The sequence below is a fragment of the Rhopalosiphum maidis genome, chromosome 4, assembly GCF_003676215.2.
Source record: "Rhopalosiphum maidis isolate BTI-1 chromosome 4, ASM367621v3, whole genome shotgun sequence".
In the NCBI taxonomy this organism is placed as follows: domain Eukaryota; kingdom Metazoa; phylum Arthropoda; class Insecta; order Hemiptera; family Aphididae; genus Rhopalosiphum; species Rhopalosiphum maidis.
In genome coordinates, this window is record NC_040880.1 from 34,204,763 (window position 1) to 34,232,714 (window position 27,952).

Consider the following 27,952-nt stretch of genomic DNA (forward strand, 5'->3'; position numbering starts at 1 on the left):
CGAATCGAAATTCTTTTACGTGTACCCCAGTGGTGTATTTGCGAGGATTTGGGTCTGTATGTTTTTATATTTATTTTTAACTTTAAAATTAAATGAAAATTAATATTACTGATATTACTAACATTACTATGAACAGAAAAATTCAATTATTAGTTGATGAATAGCAATGGAATGGAGCAAACCTTTTGTATCAATAGTTGTATTAAAAACTTTTTAATTTAAACTTCAGATATGGCATTGACTTACTCAATAAATTTTAAACTTTCACTAATAGCGTTATTTTATTATTGATATTAACTATATTATTGCAGTGCACCTGACAATATTCTCGTTTTGTTTTTGGTTTTCGTGACTCATCCAGACGTGTGTAGGCAATTCAAACCAAACTAATAGTGTGTAAATGATTATTTTATTCTTCTACATCATATCATCGAATTTAAAATTTACTATTCATCTTCCTCTCTACTCAATCATTTATTTTTATTATTTTTTTGTTCTCGGAAATGATTTAATATATATAAATATATTTATAGGGTTTGTAATGCGTAACATTTGCGCTGGATTCGGAAACGTAGCAGTGTAGAACATTATGATATTATAATATTATATAAAACGAATATACCTATAATAATATACATCATTAGTTACTATATAAATTAATTCAATGATTTCTTTTTTAAGATTTGAATAATGTGTGTTCGAATGGTGTATAAACGTTACGATAAAATTATTATTTAAACGTTATATTATATCATAAGGGTCGATTTATTTGATGCTAAGTAATATTATATAATATGATAATACAATTATACTCACTGCTGTTTGGCAGCGCAGTTGAAAGTTGTAAGTTTTAACTCTTAAATACATTATTATTTTGTATTATAATTATTATTTTACCTTTGATATTATTATGCATTTTTAACATTACAGATGTTTATGTGAAAACATACTTGTATTATGTACCGTATTATATACCATATAATATACTGTGTATCGATTATATATTATATTATATTTATGGATATGGCATTATTACTGTCAAATCTCGTGTCATCATATAATTATTGTGTGTTATTATATTATTATTAAAATTATTATAATGTTAAAAAGTCAAATCGTATTAATTATTTAAAGTTTGTATTCAAACAACTTCTTTTCAGATGAAAAAAGGGGCTCGGGTAGTATAGCAGATTGTTTCCATTTGATTATTATTTAAATATGTACTTATATAAGTTATATTATATGCCCCCAATATTAGTAATGTAAGAATTATTATCTTAGAAATAAGTACAACAGTAAATTGTAAGTGTTTTATAAGAATAACAGAGAAAAAATACCAAGTTAATATCAGAGTTTATAAATTTCGAACCTCTTAATGTGAAATAGGTTATTATTCAGACATACATTTTTTTAATAGATTTTCTTTTCCAGTTTCACACAGAAAGTTGTAAAAAAAAGTTTTTTAAAGATAGATAAGTACTTAATTAGTATCTAATATTTTTAATTAATCAATATACATTTTAGCTATTTTAGTTTAGATAATTGATTTACTAGAGCATAACGCAGTAATTAACAATTCCTAAAATGAAAGCAGTATGTATTCTGTGATTACTGTGTTTACCGCAAAGATTAGAATGTTTAAAATGTTTACTGCATTTTCTTCTATAGTAAAAAAACAACTTTGTTTGTTGTAATTGCAGTTATCAATTTTATCATACATATTATATTACGAAAGTAAATCTTGGTTTATTAATATTTATCATTAACTATTTTTACATTTTATTGCTTTTTGTATTAATTGATTACTGTAGTTTTTCGCATTATTACATTTTCTACTAGCAGGTGTGATACTCGATATTGATGATAGTGGTACTACATTTTATAAATTTATAAGTTGAACTACTATTTGCTATTATGTGAGCAATGCTAAAATGAAACGCGATAATTGCGTTATTATTATGTGAAAATGTTGACAATAATTTATTCATCACAAAATGAATATCAATTTTTGGCATAAATGTGTATCTATTTTAAATAAAATTTAAAAGGTACACTTAAAATCCTAAATTAATTTATAAAACAATAAAACACAGTAGTGAATATTTCTGAAAATTTTTGTAGTTACTGATTGTCAGTAGCAAAGCAGTTTACCTATAAATATAGTGCAAATGACCTAGTTGCCGGTCGAATTTTTATTCATGAATCCACGATAAATAAAAAAAAAAATATTACTTTTATTGATTACTTTAATAGGCAAGATTACAATGCTTTTTCTAATTGAATTCTGGATTATAAAATTTTTTTGAATGAGTTACACAGAGTAACTCTATGACTCGAGTGTCAATTGTTTAGCCTAAACACTGCAAACATCGGGAGTTTAATAAATTATTTGTTTGTTTGTTTTTGAAACTTCTGAATTTCATTTGAAGTACTTTCACTGCAGAACCAACGCTTCTCCAACAGCACTTTTTTTAAACTTTCCAAATATTGACTTTATCTGAGTGATGATGGAAATTAAATTAATTAACATTAAATAACTTATATTTTTGTGTACTTCGAAATATAAAATATTATTATTATTATTTCATTAGTTAACTCGATTAATATAATTACCTATTACACAATATACGTATATTCAACTTTGCATGTATAAAATATTTACATCTAGTTTAGAGAATAATTTTTATATTCAATTATAATATAGCTTTAATATTTCATTTTTATCAACGCAGAGTTCAAGATATTCATTATTTAAAAAAAAAAAATCATTTTCTTTGTTTTCTTTTTTTTTATAGTTTTTAACTAAAATAACAATAAACAATAATACATTTTATAAATATAAACTATTATAATGATTAAATATGAATAATATAATAAATTTAAACAAAAATAAATACATTTAGCGTACATAATAGAAAATGTATTAATTTAACTATATTATTATGAAATATTCGTTAAAACTGTGGATTTAAATGTTTACCTATCTATTACATAAAGGATTTGATTTTTTTCCATTTAACCCTATAATGGCTGTAACCTAATCATTCAATTTTTCGGTAGAAGAGATAAGAGTTACAGGTTATTATAAATAATTCATAGTAACAAATATATAGAATAGGATGTACTTTTTGAAAAATGTAATTTATAAAGTTACAATAGGAGTAGGTTAGGAGGAATAATAATGAAATAATATGAAAGGAATATCAAAATCAGATATTTGCAGAGTGGAGATACGATTTGAAATAATGCGGGTGGCCGTCGGAACGATTAGAGCGGCATCTATCTGTGACGGCATCGGTGGACTGGATTTGGTGGCGGCAATTGTTTGCGCATGTGCATTGTTCGATATACTTTTTTGTTTAAGAGGGGACAGAGGAAGGAACGCGTAAATGGTAAACACGGATAACAACACGTCTGGCCGAGATAGTGTTTTGTTTATTTGTACGATCGTTTGATTACAATCCGTTGGCTTCAGAGTTGATGTGATATCATCGCACGGCGAGAACTGTAGTCATCGGCGGTGGTTTTGCTTTTTAAATTTTTTTTCTAAATAATAATAACAATATACAATTATCGCTGTTTACCGCCCAACCGCCGCCGTTCCGCAAAACTATTGGTAACGCTAACAAGATACGCGTCTCTCACAGTATCTCGCGATATTTTCATTACCTTTTGTCGAAGTGCTAACGTTAAGTATTAATTCGTACGTCCGTCCGTTTTTCGCCCCAATGAGTGTGATGTGCGCGACGTGACAGGAAAAATGAACGGCCGTCCATCGTACTACCTTAGCCACTCGCCGTTCTCCAACAATTCGCTTGCCATCTGCAAGGAAATTCAACGGTTTGAGAGCGTTCATCCGTCCATCTACGCTATTTATGATCTCATTGAACTCATACCTGATCCAATTGTCGCTCAACAAGTCAGGGATCACGTTGTGTGTATTGAAGGTGAGTCAATTTTATTTAATCGTTGTCCGTTCTAACCGCTATTGAGGTCTACGCCACTTGTAGGAAGTATGACATTATTATTGTTGAAGTAGAAGTTAAGTAATAGTTAAAGTTAAATTTTAAAGTACTACCTATCTGATTGAATGGTGTAATTTGCACTTATGACCATTCTGAATTTGATCTGAGAGGTTTTCCATAGGATTCGGATAGTTCCTGTATTGTAAGTTCCTTGACTACCTAGAAGTCATGATTCTATGGTTTACTATTATCTGGCATTATACTCTTTATTCTGCAACAGACTTTCTATTAAATATTATTGATTATGCATTTTTAATGTGTTCATGTCGTTCATAATAATAAGCCATTGAACATTGTCATTTACATTGCTTTAATATCTAGTCATAAAAATGTATAGATTGTCTTGTTATAAAGTTATCTGTTGAATTGTATTAGATAATCTGAGCAATATAGTATAATAATTGTCAAATATTTATTATGATTAATCATTTTGACAGTATGATACAATTTGAAAACACTTTTATAAATATTCATTAACATTGCTACAATAAATATATTTAAAATATCAGACAAACTAAACGGGTGACAGTAAAGAATACATTAGGATAACTATAATTAATAGTGTCCATTTCTTTAGTGTGTTAAAGGTCAAACAATTATAATGATAATAATTATGTTTTATTGGTATCTCTATTCTCTCCTTATTAGTCACATAATTAAAACTATAAAGTAGATCATAAATACATATTATTATTAGTTCATGGATGTTTTTTTTTTATAGATTATATGCTAATTTTTTAAAGTTTAATATGCATGTTATAAAAAACAAAAAAATTCAAATGATAGTTTGTTAGTAGGTAGGTTATATTTAACATCAATGACTGTTTTATTTCTAACACAATATTGTTTAAATTAACACATACCTATTTTATTTTAATTATTTTTAATGTGTATATGGATAATTTTACAACTGTTTATAATACATTAAAATTATATATTGTTATGAAAGCCTCAAAATAAATTACCTCATAATAAATAATATTAACAAAATTTATGTACTAAGTTCTTATTGACCCATTCAATTCCTGGAATATATTTTTGTGCCTAATAATTATATTAAGTATACGATATATTGTAAACAATTCATTGGGCTGGATATTTTGAATTTAAATTCGTATGTACTAAATCTTCTGTTTTCCTATTTTAAGTGAAAACCCATTATCAACGAATCTTAAATATTAAAAATAATATTATGTTTAGTGTTAACCTTTTACCTATAAAAAAAAAAAACAAAAAATGTAACTAAATGTGCGTAGGTATCCATTCAAAAAAATTATATTTTTGATATTGGTGATGATGACTGAAGGTCATGAAAAAAAAGACGATAAGGATATTCAATAAAAAGAAAATTTTACTTCCGCCGCATTTTAATATTATGATGCGCGACCAATTGACCTAATTTTTGTGAATTTTCAATGTCTTCCTTGCCCCTTGTAAAAAAAAAGTAAGTCGGGAAACCGGTTAGATGGTCATCCTCCGTGTTAGGATTCTCAACAAATTACGCACGTAGATACACTGCCTTAAAGCGTTATTGGTCGCCGCCCTCTAGAAGTCTGAATCCAAACACGAATAGTATCCGTGTGTTGTATGTAGACTTAGAAAATGATTTGCGGTCTTTCAATGGAATCCGATAGAATAATATTTAAAAGTCAGATTTTGATGAGAATTTTTAATAAATTGTGGTGCACTGTGAACATTTCTATTATAACGGTCCTAACAAATAATAAAGTTATGAAGACCCTTTCCGTGTTATTAGGAATTTTTTAGTTTTGGTTTATTTTCAATATTAGGTACACTCTACTACTCTAGTAGTCTAGTGCTTCAAACTATAATGTAGATATGCCTTTTTTTATTATCAGGTTTATATAAGCTAGGTGAGGGATGGGTTTAATTTTAGAATGATTGATTTTTTTTTATATGTTCTGCAATAATAAAGATATCATATAAGTTATAACCTTAAACATTCAATGGATATTTAAAATTTTAACTACATACCGTTTGCGTCTTTAAATTGAAATATCTATTGTCAGACGTCAAAGGCTAAATTGAATTTAATCACCCAACCAGTTAGTAGCTTCATGATCAGTAGGTAATAATATACACTTATGTATTTAATAAATAACAATAGTATTACAATTTATATTACATACTAGATTGTCGTTTTCGATAAATCAGTAAACTATTGTTTACCTATAGACCCAAAATAACTTATTTTTTTTATAAAATATTCGGCTTTTCTAAACAGATGGTAATAATTATTTTTAAATATATTATAATATTTAATAATATAATATAATATTTTTTGTAAGCTTAAAATAAAATAAAAATAATTGTTGAGTATCTATATACATTAATGAAAATGTAAATGTTTACCTACCTATTAATAACAAAAATAATGATTTCAAATTTACAGTTCGGGTATTACTATATTTTTGGATTACATCCATTGATAATTGGCAAACTTGCAATCACCTATGCTTAAAAACAGCTTATTTCTAAATGAAATACAGTTTTAATTTTAGATATATTAAGGTTCTTTAAATATTTTTGAATTAATTGTTTATCATATTATACAATAATTTATTATTGCATTCAAATTTAACTCGTCCAGTGACTTAATTTCGGACTTAATTTAGTGTTCTTTAAAATAAAAAAAGTCGATTCTAAGTGATTCAATTATAATAATACTTTATTGATAATGATTCTTGGTGTCTTTATATTATTGTTTTCACCTAATGCATTAGGAATTGTTATGAACCCCGATTGTAAGGATTAATCATTAAAAACGTATATTTTTCATTGTATATATAGGGCATAGATACGGTATTGTTAAAGCGTTACATTCCAATTAGTACCATTTAATATTTATATCTATAGTTTCATTAATAAGTTTATTGTCAATGTAGGAAATTAAATTATTATCTATTGTCAATCACAGGCTACAGCATATTAAATAAGAGATAAAAAACTTCCATAACGTTAAAACATGTTTTAAGATTTTAAATTATCAAAGATTTTATTAAAGGATAATATAGTTAATTTAAATTTACTGTAGTTTAGTCCTTAGTGTGCAATGCAGGAACTAACTATACAACACTATTGTTTTGTTAAAATATATCCAATAAAATAATTTGAAACATATTATAATTTGGTTAACGATCGCAATGTATTATTATATAGATACCTACGTATTATTATGTTGTCAACGTAAAAAAAATATAAAACTAAATTATGCTTGGTTATAACAACTCTCTTATCATCAGGTTATTTCATTAAAAATTCGTTCTAGCTATTTCAAGTGCTGATATGTTAGTGTATTACGTTGTTAGTATATAACAAAAAAATAACATTGATGTGATCAGCTAGAGTTATTGACAGGACACAACTGCATTGTATTTGTTTAATGATCAATAACGTGCTCGTTGTAATTATATCTATATGTTTGTATATTAAATATAAAATAAATGACAATACTGTAAACCATCTGTTTTATTTAAAATTATTATTGTTTCTTGTCCATAACATACACATCCATTCTTCACTGGTTTAATGCAATTAAATTATTAAAACACATTTTTGATTTATGAATCAATTTCATTACCAACTATTATGCATCAATTTTATGATTAATCGTGTTATGTTTTTGTTTTGAAGTATTAGTCTTATTTTCTCTTTATTTTCCTGAATGTTTTTCTACTATTTTAATACTTATCATAATAATATGTATGTATTATTATATACATATATGTATTCGTAAGTTATATTTTATCTCTAAAAATACTTCAGTAAATTTTTAATTAATTATTTAACTTTCTATAGATATGAAAAATAATAATGTAGGTATCTATCTATCCATTTCTAAATTGTGTAAATTATGGTTGAAAAAAAAGATTATTTAGTTTTAAAATCTTAAACTATACAAGTTTGTTTAATTATCATAGTCGAATGTATTGTGAACTAATGTTAACTAATGATGGCAGCAGTGGAGTAGTAATGCTCGTACAGATCCTCCATTGCTGTTGGTTGAACCCCGGAGGCGACTATAATTTTAAATTTATAACAATCGGTACCTACAATAATATAAAGAGACTAGAGACTACCTATAAAATATTAACTTCTTGGAAATAAATTTTTTATCATTTTAAAATAATAGTTATTGTATATAGGTACGACAGGTACGTGTTATGTTTTACGGATAAGAGATATTAACAAATTAAAAATAAATTTAATAAAAAAAACAGTAAATATATTTACTTTAATACGTTTTCATAACTACCTAATTAAGTTTATTTATGTACCTTAAATTTTTAAATGTAAATATTAAAAACTACTAAATTGTTTTCTATTAAAAATGAGTTATACAATATATATTATGTAGCTATAATAAATATATATGTAAATACGTTGTAATTAATATTATAACGTGCAGTGCCGCCCCAAAGTTTCATAATATTAACGTTGAATCATATTTTTATAAATTTTTCACCATTGCAGTGCGATTATTTTAATTGAATATTTTAGTATCGACATTTTGATTTCTGACAACATTTGGAGGCGTTTAGTATTGTTTACATTACGCTTACTTGGTCATGCTTAATATGTGAGTTATGTCGTGGGTACCATTTAACGTGTGCATACACAATAATTTATTACCGTAGGATAAGTAAAATATTATTGCGTAGGCTGTTTTGATATTCATCTAGCGTAGTGGTAATTACCTATTATGTATCGATGATACTTTATGAATTCTTAACTTTATATAGTACTTAGTAAAAATTGAAAATTGAATAGGTTTATTATCGGTTCTCACATTCCAGTTTTTGTTTGTGAGTATAATATGTATATGAAAATACTCGAAGAAATACTATTCCATTTTGAAATTAATTTAGGTTTTAAAATAACACTATAAGTGATTTTTTCCTATAACTATCCTTATAAAATATTTTTGTTTCGTTTTCAAGGTCTTGTGATGAATTATTAATAAAAATAATACCATCAACACCTGCGATGTAGGATAATATTAAATATAATAATAATGTTATTTGTACTATTAATTTGGTTCAGTAACTTTTAGACTAGTATATTATTTAATATAGTAACATTTTTATATGAGAAAATTTCAAAAAAAGCTGAGCTTTCGAAAGGCTATATATTATTATTTATTATAATTTATTGTATAACATGATACTATTATTAGTATTATTATAGCATAGTAATACTAATTCAATCTACTCTGTGGTAATGCTCGTGCAGTTTCAGTGCAAGTGTTAAATCGTTTTCAAAAAAAGCGCATTATACAGCACCATGCGGGGCCCTCTTTTCCGTTTATCGAAAAATGACACCTGCTGTGGGTATTTAATATGTTAAATATTAGTATACTACTCTGTACCTTTTTTTTTACATCTAATCATTATTCATTATTATATATTATATTTTATTATTTTTTATTAATATGTACTTTTGCATATTTAGTGTAACTTCTAACTACTTATGGTGTTTCAATAATAATGCATATAAAACGTATACACAACTGTGGCACAGACGGAATATTTAAGCGACAATAGTTTGTATAGAAGGTAATTCCTATTATATAGTGTTAAAAAAATGGGATACCATGCAGTAGTCAGCGACTGTACGCGCGTGTACAATATTGTGTACCTACATACAGCGACCGCAGCGGTTAAAAATTTCGTCGTTTCTCGCGCATCCGTCTGTAGCCTGCTTTACCGTTACGAGTTTACGACCGGTTGAAATAAATAGATATACAGTATCTAATGATTTTATATACGTAATAACGTAATATAAAATCGCCGTGTACGAAAAATAACAAATGTGAGCGGAACCCCACTTGGGTGTATAGTTATAGAACTGTGATAAACAATATACATTATAATTTGCAATTAGGGCCTGAATTTTTATATGTTTGTATGATTTTTTTTGTTTATTATTTATCGGCTTATTTATGTAACTTCAAATTAATTTATATATAAATCCTATAATTTGTCGATTTTAGTGGATATTTGATTAGCGCGTGTTAATACATTTTTAAAACGTAAAATAGCCTATAGATATATTCACAAAAAAAGATAATAGGTTTTAAATTTGAATCTAGTAGTTAGCCATTATGTCTTAAGTTTAAAACCAACAATACATATTATACACATTGAAGCCCTTATTTATTTTATATTAAGTACTAATAATAGATGTATAAGTAAATATAACTAATGAGGTTAGGTAATAAAAAAAAAAAGATAATTTAAGTAATCAAAATTCATGTTTAAAAAGTTTAACTGAGATTTAAAACTGTATCTGATATTCTGATTGCATTCTTATTATTTATAAAATTAAATGCTAGGTACTTCGCCATCAATCGGGTACAGATATTAAATATAATATTATTATGAAATAAATGTGAATTATATGTCGGAAATATTTAATAAAATATTAAATTTTATTCAACTATCATTCTGTTAATATGATTGAGTAATTAATTTTTGATTTGTTATAATTATTATGTTCTCGATTTCAAGTCATTCATATAATATAGTTGTAACCTGTAAGTATAAATAATAGATAGGTAAGGAATTATTGCAGTTATATTATATATTATATTGTACATTACTATATTAATTAATATCATCTTCGCGCGAATATCATATCACGAACGACCGAGCAAAGTATACCGTGTACGTTATAACTACGTAAGGTGTTTTCTACGATACCATCTAGTCTGCCGTAACTGCGTCCAACGACCCGCGAAGAAAATACCGTGTCGCAGTCAATGATTGTTCAATAAACCGTCTCTAAAATCGCGCTCCCGCTGTTATTGTTGCGGGCGCGTTGTTCCATACTATGTCGTATACTCGTATACTTGTATTTATTGTATCTAATATTATATAATTGTAAACAATGACATATTTTATTTTATAATCTATCGTTCATCAACTGTATTCTAGCGATATTATACTGCTCTGAGTGCTCTGGGAAAGCCACGATGTAATTGTTTCATACACGATGTTTTTTTACACCATTTTATGGGTACTAGTCACTTTACGTCGATTTAAACTACAAAAGTCTATATAGGTTAGTTATAACTTTTTAAAGCTTCTTTTTAGATTTTCGCTTAACATATTTATATTTCATTCCAAGTCACCTGATTTTTTTGTGTAATTTTCAATTTTGTAACTTTATTATGTTGTTGCAAACGGAAGTTGGATGAAAAACTGATAACAAGATCCTATTTTATTTTATTTTCTTATTTTCCATTTTATTATTGATTAAAATACTCAACATTGTTAGTAGCATATTAAAAAAAGTTGGCAAGTATAAGGAATTGCAGTTCTGCTGTACAGTAGGTTAAGTATGGAGTGTACCTCGTCATTGAGTAAGTCTCTATAGTCTATAATATAACTAATATAAGTATGACAAAAAATGTGATCTATAAATAATAAAAGTACCTTTAATTTACCACCACATTATAACATATACTTCATAATTATATATTTAATGGAAGTGTATATTATTTATATTGCTAAGTATGTATAACAATGAGCAATATGCGTTCTATTACATTTTATTTGTGTTATATTAGCTGTTTTCGTTATTCTTAAAATATTATATTCGCGACCTTGTAATACTTTTATAGAATCTATTATTATTATAATATCGACTCATTCCAAACAATATCCATACGTAAAAGAAAAATATCGCAAAATATATATTATATTATTATGACACACATCATTATATATATTCATACATAATATATAATATAAAATATTTCTGCTGTCATCGATTTCCGTGAGTATTTATTATTATATGCGTTGTAGAGTAATATTTAATGGAATTTTGCATTCATAATGTACTTTTGTATATAAACATGTATCTTAACGGACATGTGTATTACACGAGTGAAAGAGATGGCAAAAAGAATTGTATATTCTGCATAATAATAAATATTGTTACATTTATTCTATAGATACATATTAAGTTTAGTATCCCCAAATCATATCTGTGTTTCAATTGCTTTTCTAATATTATTATACACCGTTTTCCTATTCAATAATCATTTATATGTTTTCAGTTAGAAATACTCTAATATAATTATTTATCCAATTTATCTTATTGGATAACATTTAATTTCTTCTTAAGAGGGTGCAATAATAAAAGTGAGAAACGTTTGTAATAATGTTTCAGAGATAAGCAGTACCTAATATAGCTTATAGATTTATATCCCGACTTATATTATACGTTTTTATACATTTAGACTTCGTAACAGTTAATTTAAATTTACTATAAATTACATATTTATTTCGTCGAATTATTACAATGACAAATTGTTTTAAGCACTTTTCAAACCATATGAATATTTGCAAGATATTATGAAAATATTTTATACCAATTAGGAATCACATTCATTATATTAATTGAAATATATCTTATATATGCAAATTTATTTACTATGCATATATACTGCAGTATATTCTAAATACATTTAATGGATATAAGTATACCCACAGTATGTTGTCTTCCAGTTTAACCTCGTGCAGTTTAACTATAAATTTATGAATAAAAAATAGATATCTATAAACACCATTAGAAATATACTATCAACTTTACTAATTTATTGTATTTTTTTTTTAATGTGTTTCACCTATATTTGTTTCTTATAAACATTATTATTGAATTATTTTGTCTTAAAAAATACTAATAACAATGTACACGTTATCTAGTAGACAAGTTTGATACTAATAATAATTAAAAATAAATGAATATCAGTTTATATGTATTTCTTATTATGTATTTGTATCTTTTCATGAGTCAAGAAATAATGATAAATTGTTAAAGTGTGAAATACAAAAAACTGAACGGGACATTGTCAAAATTTATATTTTAAATTGATTCTGCGTGAACAAAAATGTATGGTTTTATGTAGGTATATATTTGTTATAGGTATTACATTTTTTTACCACTTATTGTATTCTGAAATTGTTGCACAATACATAAATAAAAATAATCTAACTAAATTCACTTAAATTTATTTCCTTATATATTATAAATACTTGCATTTCTCTATAAAATGACAAATATGCATTAAGAGTTAGGACCTAATCTATATAATTTATATCAATGATATGTAGATAACTATGCTTTCATATTATTTATGCTTACAATGATTCTCTCCCTCTCTCTCTCTCTCTCTCTCTCTCTCTCTCTCTCTCTGTATATCTATATATATATATATATATAATTTAATAGATTCTTAGTTATTTAGCTTCTAATTGAAGATATCTTTATATTGTACTAAGTAGTTGAATTGGTATATAAGTTAAAACATACTTGATGTTTGTCTTATAATCTTAATTGCCATGTCCGCTGTGCATGTGGCTGATGAAAAATAAACTTCATAAACGTTATATAATATGTGTACCGTATTATTTTTAGTAATTGTGTATAATACATTATTCCGTTAATATAGTTGAACACCAAGAAAAAACGTGTCTATGTACAGGGTATTTTAGTGTTTCACTGCATTAATCTCCATCAACTGCATTCCTATTTAATATTTTTGAAAATTATTACTATAGATGTTTTACAGATACAAAAATATTAAAATGTATATATTTTTTATTTTACACTACCCAAAAATAACAGCAGTAACTTTTGTAGCCAATTTATCTACACTTATTTTAATTGTTTTAATAGTTAGATCACTATTACCTATGTATACTTAGTTATGTTTATTCAAATGATGATATTTGTTAAAATAAAGTTTAGACAGCTGGTAATGGAGTATAGATACCTAGAAGGTGGATAGGTGAAACGCTCTGTATAATAAGTATAATGCACAATTATAAATTTTTTATTTTCATTTATTTATTTATTTATTTTTTACTTCACCGGTTGATATTTGCATTTTCTGTGACTTTTTTTTTACATTTTACTCACGGTTGTCTATACAAAAAAACCGGATATGTGTACCCGCGTAGGAAGTCGATTATTGCAGTGGGCGTGTATATCAGTTAAGTGTACTTATATTATATTATAAGACGTTATTTACTGAGAGTTATTAAATACTATTGTATATAATTTCTAAACAACCTAGTAAGTTATTTATGTAAAGATCTTTTATAACAATATGATCTTTGGATTTCAACGATTTGCATCGTTTTTGTCGTGTGTTTTAAAATACGCGTACTATTCATCTTAGTACTTGATGGTTTTTTACGTGACAAATACGGAAGACACAAAAAATAACAATATGATAGACCTTGACACGTAATTATTGTCGAGTCAAGTCCATTGCAGTAAAACGCCCACTACGACTACATATGTTATTCATATAAAAAAAAAAATAGAACTATATTAGAGCCCCGAGACAGTGACGTATGTGTCCAATGCGGATTTATCGTTTGACCTCTTCCAAATTGTTGACTTAGCAAAACGACTGTTATACAGGGTTGTTACGTGTATTATCGTATGGATGTTTTTTCTACAAATTTTTCTTAATAACATTTTTATAATTTATTATTCTATTATGCCGCCACATTATATTGATAAGGCTATTTATTTTTAGTGTTATTTAACAAAACGAATATTTATTAATATTGAAAGTTCATTACTCTATCTATATAGATAATGCACATTTGTATTTAAACATTAATAATTCAACTGTTTTTACGAAAACAAAGCCTGCAAATTAGTAATTTTATAAGTAAATAAATATCCAGTAATAATAATTTTTTGTTAGATTTAAAAAATTAAAATAAGAATAATTTGTATGAATTGTACAAACACCGTACACCCTGTACAAGGTATTTGTTCCTATAAGTTTAGAACTACTACACATTAATTATTAAACTATTATAATCTTATATATATACATACAATATACATACATATACAATATACAAACACTATACACTATACATACACACACAGAACTATATACATTTATAATCAATAATCATCAAATAATCTTATGCAGTGTCTAGTAATGACTACGTATGACATAATTAATTTTAAATTCAAATTGCATGTTCGACGCATTTAAAATATTATAACAACTATAAAAAATGTATTTTATCTAACAGCTAGACACTGCAAGTTCACCATAAAAGTTAAATTGTTATTTTAAAAAAAATTAAAACTTTGAGCCACTAGTTTATAATTTATATTGTTTTAAATTAGATAAATATAGTTATATAATAATAAATATTTTTTTTCGATAAGTTTTGTGAGTGGTTTCATGTCATGGTACGTAGTTTCTCTCGTGAAGAGTAAAATTATCTACCTAAAGTATTTTACTCTTCGCGGTTTCTCTTTCAATATTATATAGTTTTATATAAAATTTCTAGTTAGACATATTTATCTTGTTATTCTAAATACTATCTCAATTACAGAAAATATCGTTTAATTTATAAAAACAAATATATGAATGCATAATATAAAATAGTTTGTCTTGATATATTTGTATTAACTTGATTTAGAATCAAAGTAGAACTATACTGATGAAATACAAATTAAATAACAACTGTAGTCTGTAATATCTTCGTATAGTCAACTTAATGAAATTAATGTGAAATTTTTAAGACTCATATATATTAACTTTTTTGTCTGTAATAGTTTATGGAAGCTTATATCCGTACATAGAAAAGCATTCATTAAGAAGTTTTATAGAACTTATACGTTTTAAATTATTCATTCCGATCGATTATGGCAGTCAAACCAAAATATATACTCGCGTGCAATGCAGTAACCCAGTTGATAAATTTGGGTCGACCATCGATTGTGCCATTTAAACGAGATCATAATATTACAATATGTATGTCGTGTGTATGCTGTGCCTGCGATGTTGAATAGTAATTTGTGCGCTGCTAATAATAATATATGCATAGCATTCCGATTCGAGTATAGAAATTTATTAATAATTGAAAGGACGACGCCGGCAATATTGTGTAGTATTATATCAAGACGACCTAGTGAATGTATACTTCTGTTAAGAAAAACATGCAAATAAACGAAATATTCGTATACGTGTGTTTTGTGTTTATATCCTGCTGCCTATAGGAATGCGTATAGTTATCACTGGGATGTGCATATTATTGCAAATGAGTAGTGTTACTATAAACGTCTGTTCGTAAAAAAAAAATCACATTGTAGCAACAAAATATTATATTGTTATACAAAATGGTTCATTTCGTCGTATTCCTCGTCGACGACAATCGCGATCTTAACGTCTATTATATCTTCGTTATTATTGTATTATTCCATCGACATTGATCTAGAACGGTTCCGAGTCTCTGATATAGGCCTTCTCCCGCACCACTATGTACATATATATATATTATACCACTGTCGTGGCCAACGAACCGCAGAATAATATATATATATATATATATATGTAATATTGTATTATATATACAAATACATGGTGGCAGGATAGAAGCGAAGCGTATATATTGAATACGGCAATAATACTCAGCCCATTTCAGCCACCACCTCCACTTAACCCCCACCCCTGTCCATCATATTACTCGCCTACTCACCTCTTCTACTGCATCAGTATTTGATCGTGATGATAGTTGGTCGTCGTTCTCCCGCGTGTCTCTACTGCAGAAGAGACAACAATATACCTATATAATATTTGTAAAATCCTTTCTTCCCCGCCGCCGCACGGATATTATATACCTTGACGGATTAGTCACGCCCGTATTAACAACAATACTGAATTTATACGAAACAAAAAAAAATCTCTGCTCATAATGTGATAATAATAATAACAGTGCTTATATATACTATGTGTAGGTTATGAATTTTACGCTCCTATATACTGTAGCCGGTCCCGACTTTCACCCAATGCTGCGTTGCAACTACAGCTACCGCGCCGACGAAAACGGCGATAATATAATATAATAGATGAATAACAATCGGTGGGTGAAGAAAATATGACGTATTTACCACAGTTTTTCTCTATGACTTTCTTTCATGATAGATAGATCTTGTTCGATCTCATTGCGTCCGTTTTTCCAAACGTTGAATTTTAATTTTCGATTCCGTAGCTAATGCAGTTAGATGATATTATTATGAAGAAAGACTTTTAACTTTGTTTCATATCTGTGGGGGATTTAAGAAATATAGTTTATTTCATTAAAACGAGCCCAAAACGTATACTTGTTTTTTTATATTGTATCAATCATGTGTACATGTCGATGCACATAATATTCCTTGTATTATCAAACAATTTTTACTTAGTATATACGTCTTACTTAGTGTGTACGATTTAAAAACGTGTTTGTTATATATAATTTTATCGATACTTGTGTTTACAGCTTTGGTATATGTCATTGATTATGTGTATCTTATATTATATTCATACGATATTTAAATATTATTTTCTTAATTTTCAGACCTATATCATAAGTGTTTTAAGCAAACTACTATTATTGAATGTTATTAAGTTTAAATAAATAATAGCCATAGTATAGGACCAATTCTGTTAGACCTCAAGTTTTCGACAACCATTTATATATATCTATGCCATATGTGTACTTATTTGTTTTTTGTTTCTACTAATGGATCGTATCGTTTAAATACTTAATAATATGTCGAAACATACGTATACCATGTATAATAATGTATACGTATGTGGGTGATTATTATTTATTATTCAATAGGTATGGCTTTTTTTGTTCAATTTTTTTTTATTATCTGTGCAATTAATTTGAATTATTGTTGAGCTTTTTAATTTGTTGGATACAGAATTTGTATATATATAAGTATATTAAAACATATATATATTAACCATTATATATATGCTGCCGTCAAAATGTAACAGTGTCTTATTTATATGATGCCAATTGCCGACGTGACACCCGCCGGATGCGTCTTAACAGTTTTTTCACCAATGATCATGGTCGACAATTTCAAATAGTTCCTATGTAATACAGTTTAAAACCATTTTATCTGGGATAATATATATCATTTACTACCTTAACTGTGCCAATGATCAGTTAGCTTCGTCTCATGTCATCCAATCAATAATTATCTTTGACTCGTTTTTAATTTTTTCATTAGTACTATCTTATGACTTAACGTACACCATGCTTGTTGAATTATAGTGTTTAGTTGTTTCACCTTCATTAGCTATCAGGGATCTCGAGAGCCATATTATATGACTAATATAATAGTTTCCCTGCCAGTTCCATACACTGTTAATCGGCCCTCGTGCAGTTTTACGTTGCATGTAACAATACATCGTTAAATATTATAGATTTTCTGCAGTTATTACAGATGTACTATCTAATATTCTAATGTTTTGACTCAAGACATCTGTCGTTGTTTTCGATGTATATATATATATATATTCAATGATTGCATAATTTTCTTAGAATATAATATTTGCACATATTGTTGCTCACATTGGTTTAAAATTTAATCAACTATTAGGTATATTACAATTGTTTATTTCTGTCAATACTTTTAAGATTCGATATAAAGTTATTCTTCTATTAATTTTCATTATAAAAATCTAAATACAGTTTACTTCCACGTCTTCAGTAAACCTACCGCTTAGCAAATGACAAAATATCATAGTCTACATCTAAGATATAATTGTTACTTAAACGTTCATCAACTCTATTTTTCTTAATACATAATCATATTATAATAGTGTAGTATAAATTTATTGTTTGATTGTGTTTTTTTTTTAAATTAATTATCTTTTATAGTGATAAGACTTAGAGTAAATATTTTGTATGCCATGGCTGTTGATTTCTTTTATTGTAGGCTAAAATTTAGTACTTACTACCTTTTGTTATAGTCTTACTTAATTAGTCTTACTAATATAATATATAAATATTCTCATTGTTAGAACTATAATGCAATAAAGTATATTGTTAATGTTTTCTGTCAGTCATTCTTTTTTTTTTTTGACATCAAATTAATTTCAAAATCAAAAATATTATCCGATTTCAGTTCAGTTGAGGTATTTATTAAAAAATACTAGTACCTAGATATTCTAATTATTATCTCATAAAAACACATACAGTGTTTAAAACAAATAGCAATTAATGAAAGTACTTTTAAGTTGTAATAATACAATCAAATGAATTCTCACAGCGATGCCCATAAATAGTTTATAATTATTAAATTATCTTTTGCAGAACATAAACGAATTAAATACTCAATTAATCTAAATATAATTATTATCTGTTATAGAATTTAGTTAAAATATTATCATACTTTTTGTTTATTTAATTCGAAGCTCATGTAAAAAATATTATTTTGTATGATACATTTTTTTAAAACCCTATTAATATACATGTTATACTATAATAATATAAATTTAAATATATTATTTTTTTATAATTTGGCTAAATATATTATATTATGTAATAGTATTACTCCTTTTTTCACCTCTTATGTTAAATTTCGTAAATTTCATCTTGCAATAAAATATTTAAATATTATTGGTATTTTTTATAAGTGACATGAAGTTTGAAATAATTTAAACATAGGTGACAATAACTTTTGTGTTATTTTGATGTTTGATTGTAAAAACATATGAACTAATATAAGCAAAAAGATCTTTTTGTTTTTTCATTTTTATTAAATGATAAATTAATAATGGCATTAGCTTGAACGCCTATCCATCAGAGACAACTATTAGCTATAGTTCATACAGAAAAGTGTATTTAGTTGCATATATGTCGCCGTATGCGATTTTACTAATTCAATTCAATATATTTCAATATCAATGTTTTTTATAATTTGATCATGGTTAATTATTATTTAGAGAATACTATTATCATTTAAGATTTAAACATATATAAATAATATATTAGTCTAATTCAAAAAAATCGTCACGTCTTTATTTTTAAATTATGCTTACCTAGATTATTATACTAAACATTACGTTTTGTGAAGTGAATAGAAGCCAGAAGGACTCTCTTGAGCATTACTAGTTTTTTAAATTAAATAAAATAATAATTCACCGATAAAAGTTTTATACTTGGATAGAAAAAATATTTCATGGCTTTTTTTATTTTCTATTGTGTCGTTTTCGTTTTATATTTTTATTTATATAAACGTGTTCAAGTAGTATTTCCGGAGAATATTTAATACTTAGTTTTATTTCTATCGAAGTATGAACTAATTATTGTTGTACACGTTTATGAAATTTAAAATTATAACTGCTGAAATATTGTTCATGCATTACATTATGTGTGTGGTACATGGTTTTTTTTAATTGCTTAAATAAATTTAAAATACTAGAAAAAAATAAATTTAAATGAATTCTAGTAAGAAATAAAAATATGCACAAGGTGGTACTTTTAACGAAAAACATTTATTATTTCTCACGAAAGTAGGTTGCACAACTTTATTTATTAAACCTTAAATTATTAATATTTATATTAATATTTTTTATCATAATATAAATAAATTTAAAATTTTTTGTAGTACCTATGTTTAATTCAAACTATACAACAAATAGAAAGGACAAATAATACATAGAAAATATAATATATAGAAATATGATGCGTTTTAAATTTTCCAAAACCAATTCATGTCTAACAAATGATAATACTTTTTAAAATATTATCCAGTATGGATAAAGGACATATTATATTTCAGTTCATTTTATAATGGGTTTTATATGAATAATTTCACATTAATTACTATGAGCATATATAAATTATACGATCGTATAAGTTAGTTCATATACTTAAAATATTTATCCATATACCTATTTTTAACTTTATTTATATTCAATTTATTGGGTAGTTAGAATAGACTAGACAAGTTTTTCTGGTTATTTTATATATATATTTATACATACCTATATATTGAAATTATTAAATAAATAGAATTTGCATTCTTCTTAATTTACTTTATCTGCGGTAATTAATAGTTAATTATTTACCCAAATGTTTGGACATCATGTTTAATTTATAATCATTTAACATTTTGAATTCTGTTGTGATTGATATAACTATAATGATAAATATTTTAACCTTATTTGTATCTTCTACAGTTACTAGCTTTTAGGCCACTCGTTGTGTTTCTTTTTTTTATTTTCAGCATTTATGTATATTAATTTATGTATTTTTGTTTAAAAATTAACTATTATTGGGTAATTATTAACTATAAATTTTTAATTAATATTATTGATTTTCTATTGTATAAAAACTTCGAAATTTTAATTTTAAGTTATTGTGAATATAGATACCGGAGTTCCACTTATAAGATATTTTATTTGTTACTTTTGTATTGGTTGATTGGTTTGTTTTACAATTTATACTTTAGCTATTATAGTTTAAAAAATAAAAATGCAAAGAATATTTTAATGGGAAAATACGTGTGAATGAAATTCAATTGTGCATGTATGAGTAAGGTCCGTGACTTCAATTTAATCTTATTTACGACTATTCAAGAATACATATGCAAAATTATCTCCGAATGTATGTGCTTGTTCGTATTTGATTCTTTGCTACCTTAGTTGTATAATATAACTGTAGTTAATGTGAAAATGTTTAAAAAAAATTACAAGTATTATTTTAACAGTGTCTATATGTATTACAATATTACATACATCAGCAGAATAATAATGTACCTCATAACGATAAAATAAATATTGTGTATTATATGGTATGTATAGTATTGTCAGAAATTTTATGTAATGTTTCATAACAAAATTAAAATTGCTAAAATTTTAATAAACTATATGCTCTTAAAACGGAATGTGTCCTAAATATTTTTTAAATGTATTTTGTAATGGGCAACGAAAGCATTAGAAACATGATATGTTGATCTTACTTATCATTTATCTATCTTTAGTTTACTGACAAGAAAAATGCAAATTTATAGTTGTCTTATAATTATTATTTATTTATATATTATTATTATTATTTGATTTTCGTTGTTTATTATAGTTACTAACATTATATTCAGTAATACTAATCAAAAGTTCTATACGTACATGGTATATTATTAGAAGTGTTCATTAAATTCGAAATATTATATTAATATATTATATACTGTATAAAGACAGTAAAATACGTCGCTATCATCAAAAAATATTCGTTTTTTTTTTAATTTTCATATTTAAGAATATCGTGTATTTCCATTATTTTTAATTTATACGCATATGATTATGTATAAGATATTACCGTCTTAACTTTTTCGAAAGTGATGAAAGTATATATTATATACGCATGCACATTTTGTGAGCATCATATTATTTAATTCAAACGATGTATTATTTGTTACCTCTGCTTTTCTATCTATGTTTTTAAAATATTATTTAATATAAAGACTCATTTATAATGGCAACAGTTATTGACGTAAAATTGTAATGATTAAATTAAAGATACCGTCAAATTTAATTTCAGCTTCTCTGGCATGTCTTCTGCTTAACATTATTGGTATAATAATACTTATTGCTATATTATAGAAATCGAGGTAGAAATTCAAAATAAACTATTTGTTTTTCTAAATGTTTAATTTTTTAAATACTTATTTTAATTATTTAAGTGATTGAAAAAATGGGAAGAGTTTTAACCCTTTAGTTCTAGTAATGGTACTTATAATATTAAGTATACTAAGTATATTCTAAGTCCAATGGTAGTACCTACCTGCTTCATTATGCGTATAATCCACGTATTACCGCCAACAATCGAGGAAGAAAAATCTATTGAAACCCAGTAGATCGCGCTTGCTGTTACCGCACGATCAATTATAAATAATAATATAGCATAGCAGATGGCGTGACTGTATCTGCAACGAGTGTGTAATAAATTCATAGACCTTATAGTATGGTATAAGGTCTATGAATAAATTCGTCTAAATAGTTTTTCAAATTTATTAATGATAAATTTATTTGTTAACATTATATAGAAAAAAAAACTAAAAAATTTATAATTTTTAACTAAACCCTAAATATAACGTTCCATGGGCTTCATTGTTATTATAATATTGTCAACTAACTGAGACGAAATATGGCTAGGTACGTGTCGTAATTCATACTAATTGTTGTTAAAATTTTGTATTCGTGAGTATAATGCATGAGGAGTAAATAGGTAAAGGTAATATTCGTTTAAATTATTTAGGTATTTAAACAAAAATCAGTACATTCATGTCATTACAAACGATCTGTATACACACACGTATTATTGTATATTGTTAGGTTAAATTTTTTTAAATGTATACATGGGTATTCTTATGAACCGGAATGAAGTGGTATACGGGTATATCTCATAAATATTTGTTTACTACTCCACTCACTTAAATTTTAAAAACTTATAAAGTTATAACTTATAAGCTATTTGTCCGAATTTCGATTATTATGTATAGAATACTCCGAAAAATATTCTGCTTCAAAATGAGAAATTAAAAATGTAAGTCGTCATTCAAAAAAATAAAATACTTAAAAATTATAACGACAAAAATATTAAAATAATTTGTTTTATTTTGAATGTAAATTATATAAAAATAATATTTTCAAAAACGTTCATAGATTTTAAAATAATGAGTGTTATTCGATTAAAAAATCACCCTGTAAATTAGTGTAATCGTGTATACAGAAAGCACCACTTTGTTTTCTCATTTAACCTACACTGCATGGAAATGAAAGTTGAGATCGCGATGCCCTGTATAAGTGTATATATATATAGGATAATTATTTTTTAATTAAATTAAGAGTTGTGCTAGCGCATTTTGAAATTTTTACGGTTTGTTCAAACTGTTATTAACCATTCGTTTAAATTGATTATTTAACCACGAGAGTCTATATAACCCGCTAGAATAACCATTTACAAGCAATATGCAAAATAATAATTGCATATAACACACTCGAATAAAACTTTTTCTCTGTCACGTTTCTTTAGACTGTCATTATAATATGCATAGTGCATACATATTATATTACGCGAAACGCATAAATTAATATTGTTAAATAGTTTGTTGGGTCGTCATAGCTCCTCTTTGACGTGTATATACATAATATTTTATTATAATGTTATATTCCTTAGTACGATTATTATATTATATACAGTTGGGGATTTATTTTTTCTCTTCCAATGTGCATACAAACGTTCAAGTTTCTACGGATTACATGTTTTTTGTGGGATATTCAAATTTTTATACTTCAATCTAATCGCATTTTCTTTGACCCACGAAAATGCGTATATAATTTTTTTTATATTCACATCTAACCTAACGATAATAATGAAAAAGTCGGTTTTATTGCATTAGTTGTACATTGGTGCTTAATGTATAATTATTTGAATGTATGTTGGTATAGTACGTGTGATGCACACGGACATAGAAAGTTAAGGAAGTAGATAATGTTTTTGTTTCAATTGAAGTCTTGTCAGAAGTTAGTACCTATAGAAAAAATTGTAGTTGCTTAGTGAAGTCAGGTCACTTGGTGTTTAATTGATTATGATTTTAATGTGAATACAAATTAAATGTTGCTAATTTTGGTCAGTATTTTTTTTTTACTTTAAATCAATTTCGGTACAAATTACATTCAAGTAAATATTAAGATTATTTAAAAGAGAAACAAAATAAATATGAATTACCCATATAGTAGGTATATAAATACGGTTTAATTGTTCAGAAACGTGTAATGTGCACGGGTTGGAAATATAGTAACCCTGTGGAGTCGTTAAAATCGTTGGGTAACTGTAAACTGGTATTTCAAAATCGGCAGCACTAACCTACCCCCAACGTTGGGGCACAAGCCTATGTCCGTAGACAAATTCCGGTCCCCTTTCTTATGCCGCCGTCACCATATATAGTGTCTTTTATATTATACTCCTCTGGCGCACAATGCTCCATGACCCTGTTTTTCATTTTTCATTTTTTTATTTTCATACCGAAGGGGAAACGTCTCGACTCTGAATGTTTAATTACAAAGTCTTTTGTGGTAGTGTTTTTTTTTTATTCCTTTCGGTTTGGTTTTGCATCCATAAAAGACCTTTTCCGTACCCCGTCGGTCGTATCGTGATGTTATACCTAGGTTATATATTATTATTGCCCTCTTCGAAGTACTGAGTAACGTACGCAATATACTTAATTATCATCGCGATCGAACGTTACTTACCATTCATTTTTCATTTTTCTACTCCCTCTATTTATTATTGTTATTGCACTTTCGCTTTGTGTATATCATATTAACCATATTATATGTGTATTATAGTTATTATATTTTACTACTACTATAATATCTACCGGTGCAGGCGTGATGGTCACTATATAATAGTGTTTTTCATATAATATATTTTATATGGGTAAATAGAGCTACTGGGTAATAAACAAATACACCATGCTGCGAATGTAAATTTTTCGCCTTGGTACATTGTCAAAAAATCCTATTAAATCCAATGATGTGCAAAAAAATGTATGTATTATTATCCTCCGGTTTAGGAGGTTATTATTATATATAATAATGATGTGTTTATTATACGATCTCGTCGTATAGTTCACATATAGGTACTAGAACCAGATTATTGCATGTGCATATTATTATGTTCTCGTATTAAATAATATATAATAATGATTAATGAGGATTGACAAGTGTGTATCGACAAAAAAAGAGGGCTTGTGCCTCCTGTGACTCAGCGGGGTGCTATTATTGAAACGAAATTCAACGGTAGTCGCCCGCTCGACATGGACATCGTTGTAATCCGCGCATTAGTGTTTATATGTGTGTTATTAGTTATTACTATCAATGCAAACTTATATAATTTCTTTGAATTACCGGGAAGGAACCAAAGGCGTAATAACAAAAGTTGTACAACAATCAACGAGTTTATCCGTAACCAGTAGTATGATCGACATTTTATATAATAGTATTTTATATTACAATACCCATATGAGACAACAAGACCAAAACATAATACTTGAATAATATAATATATTATATTTAATCATTATAATGTCAAGTAAGCGCGTCATTTAGACTCGTATTTTAATTTTTTAGTTAAACATAAAATCCTAAAACTATACCGAAAAAATATTCATTCATATGCACGAGGTATGATGGAGCCACATTTTAATATTTAATATTTTGGGTTTTAATAAATGTGGTTTAAACGTTTTAAAAATTTAAAAATATATTTAAATAACTAAAATGAATTCAAAAATTTTTTTTTGATCGTTCCCTTCTATTGTAAATATTATGGAGTTTTCAATGTTTCCAGACCGAAAATCAGAATTTGTATGCAAGTAGGTATTATTGGAATTAAATAAAAAATTTAAGAAATTTTTAAGTAAAAATAAAACCTTTTTTTTTTAATACTCAATTAGTAATAGTTGTTATTTCAATGCATATAAAGTTGCCTATAAAATGTTCCTTAAAAAGTCTTGTAGTCACGAGGTAGGTACCTATGTATTTGATATGTATATACTTCAAAGAAAGGTGGATATCCACCTTGCTTCTAGGTATGTATTGTATAATGATATAAAAATATAGTATTTTTGTACTATACTATTTTATTCCTTGTATTAAACTATATTTATTTATTTTTCTTATAAATTACGCAAAAGTTTTCGAATATTATCACTTTTATACTAAAATTAAAAATAATAAATATTCGTTTCTCACCCTTCTTCCACTACACCTTACATTTTTAAGATTAGCCATTTTATATTATTGCTGCTTTTGATTTGTATACAAGACCCTTAAAAAAAATCCTATGCTACACGATTATATATTATATCTTAAAACAAACGTATTTACCCTTATTCGTGTATACCAATTAAATGAAACTTCGATTATCCCGTGTATAATTCTATATTATACATAGATATTCTATTGAATTAATATATTATTGGGTTAGTGCGTTGGCTTAAGATTTAATTTATTTTGCAAGTATCTTCCGTTATAGAAATTTGCTGCTGCTACAAATCAGGTCGAAAAACACAAAAGCTGTTGGTCGAGGGTTGGCCAATTGGATATAACGAAGTATTCAAGTATTTTTACGGCATAATATATTATGCCATATCGATTTTTAAGCCGACCCATAGTGTCGGCCACCGTTGATATATGTATGCGTGATGTATTCTGCATACGGTTATATCTTTTCAGATTTATATGTTGTTCGCCCGTATTAATAGTGTTTATGTGAGAGAGATCGTTTCCATGTAATTTATGATGTTTGCCAAGCTTATTGAAAAAGTTTATCGAAGGAATTTTCACGTATATGGCGCGTGCATATTGCTTTCAATCTGTCGTCCAAAAACTTTGGCACGAGCTTTTTACTCGTTTCTCTTTATTTTGTGGTACCTAAGGCGTGATTTTTCGTTATGTAATAATAAATCATTAATATGAGAAGAATTGAAGGTTACAAACAGCTGTAAAATATTTAAATATGTCGTCTTTATTTATTTTATTTATACATATATATTTTAAGATTATAAACTTGTTGCTGTTAATATACGGAATAGGGGTGTATATAAGTACTTAATTCTGGAATTCCTCATGATATTTTTTTGGCAGTACATGTACATGAAATATATTTTAATGATTGTGTAAACTATTTATTAAAGTATCGACTCAATTTGTATATTTAATATATATATATGCGTTAAACTCACGTCCGATCTTATTTCGTAAGATTGGTTTGATATTTTACAATCTTGACACTTATTTTAAATTATAATAACAGCACAATTTTACGACAATAAGAAAAATTGTCTTACGTTAGAAAGCTCGTTTTTCCCGTCATTTCGAATAGCTTCCACAATAAAAAGTTTTTTATATAGTTTGAAGTACTTATATTACTATATAAGACTTAAATGTTGACTTTATCGTGTTAAATATAATAACTTATAATATTTAACACGATTATTCATCTGTACAGAGTAAGGAACTGTGACAGCGAGTATGATGTATGATGGCATACAACTTTTTCATAAACTTT

At 26.3% G+C, this 27,952-nt stretch overlaps 1 protein-coding gene across 1 annotated transcript in view; it reads left to right on the forward strand.

Annotated features, from left to right (window-relative positions):
• Positions 1 to 3,446: 3,446 nt before the first annotated feature.
• The window catches only part of LOC113548475 (centaurin-gamma-1A), a 94,165-nt gene continuing 69,659 nt past the window's right edge, over positions 3,447 to 27,952 (forward strand). The window contains exon 1 of the mRNA XM_026949368.1: positions 3,447 to 3,947. Coding sequence (XP_026805169.1) covers positions 3,761 to 3,947 — 187 coding nt within the window. The 5' untranslated portion in view covers positions 3,447 to 3,760. The remainder of the gene's footprint in view (positions 3,948 to 27,952) is intronic.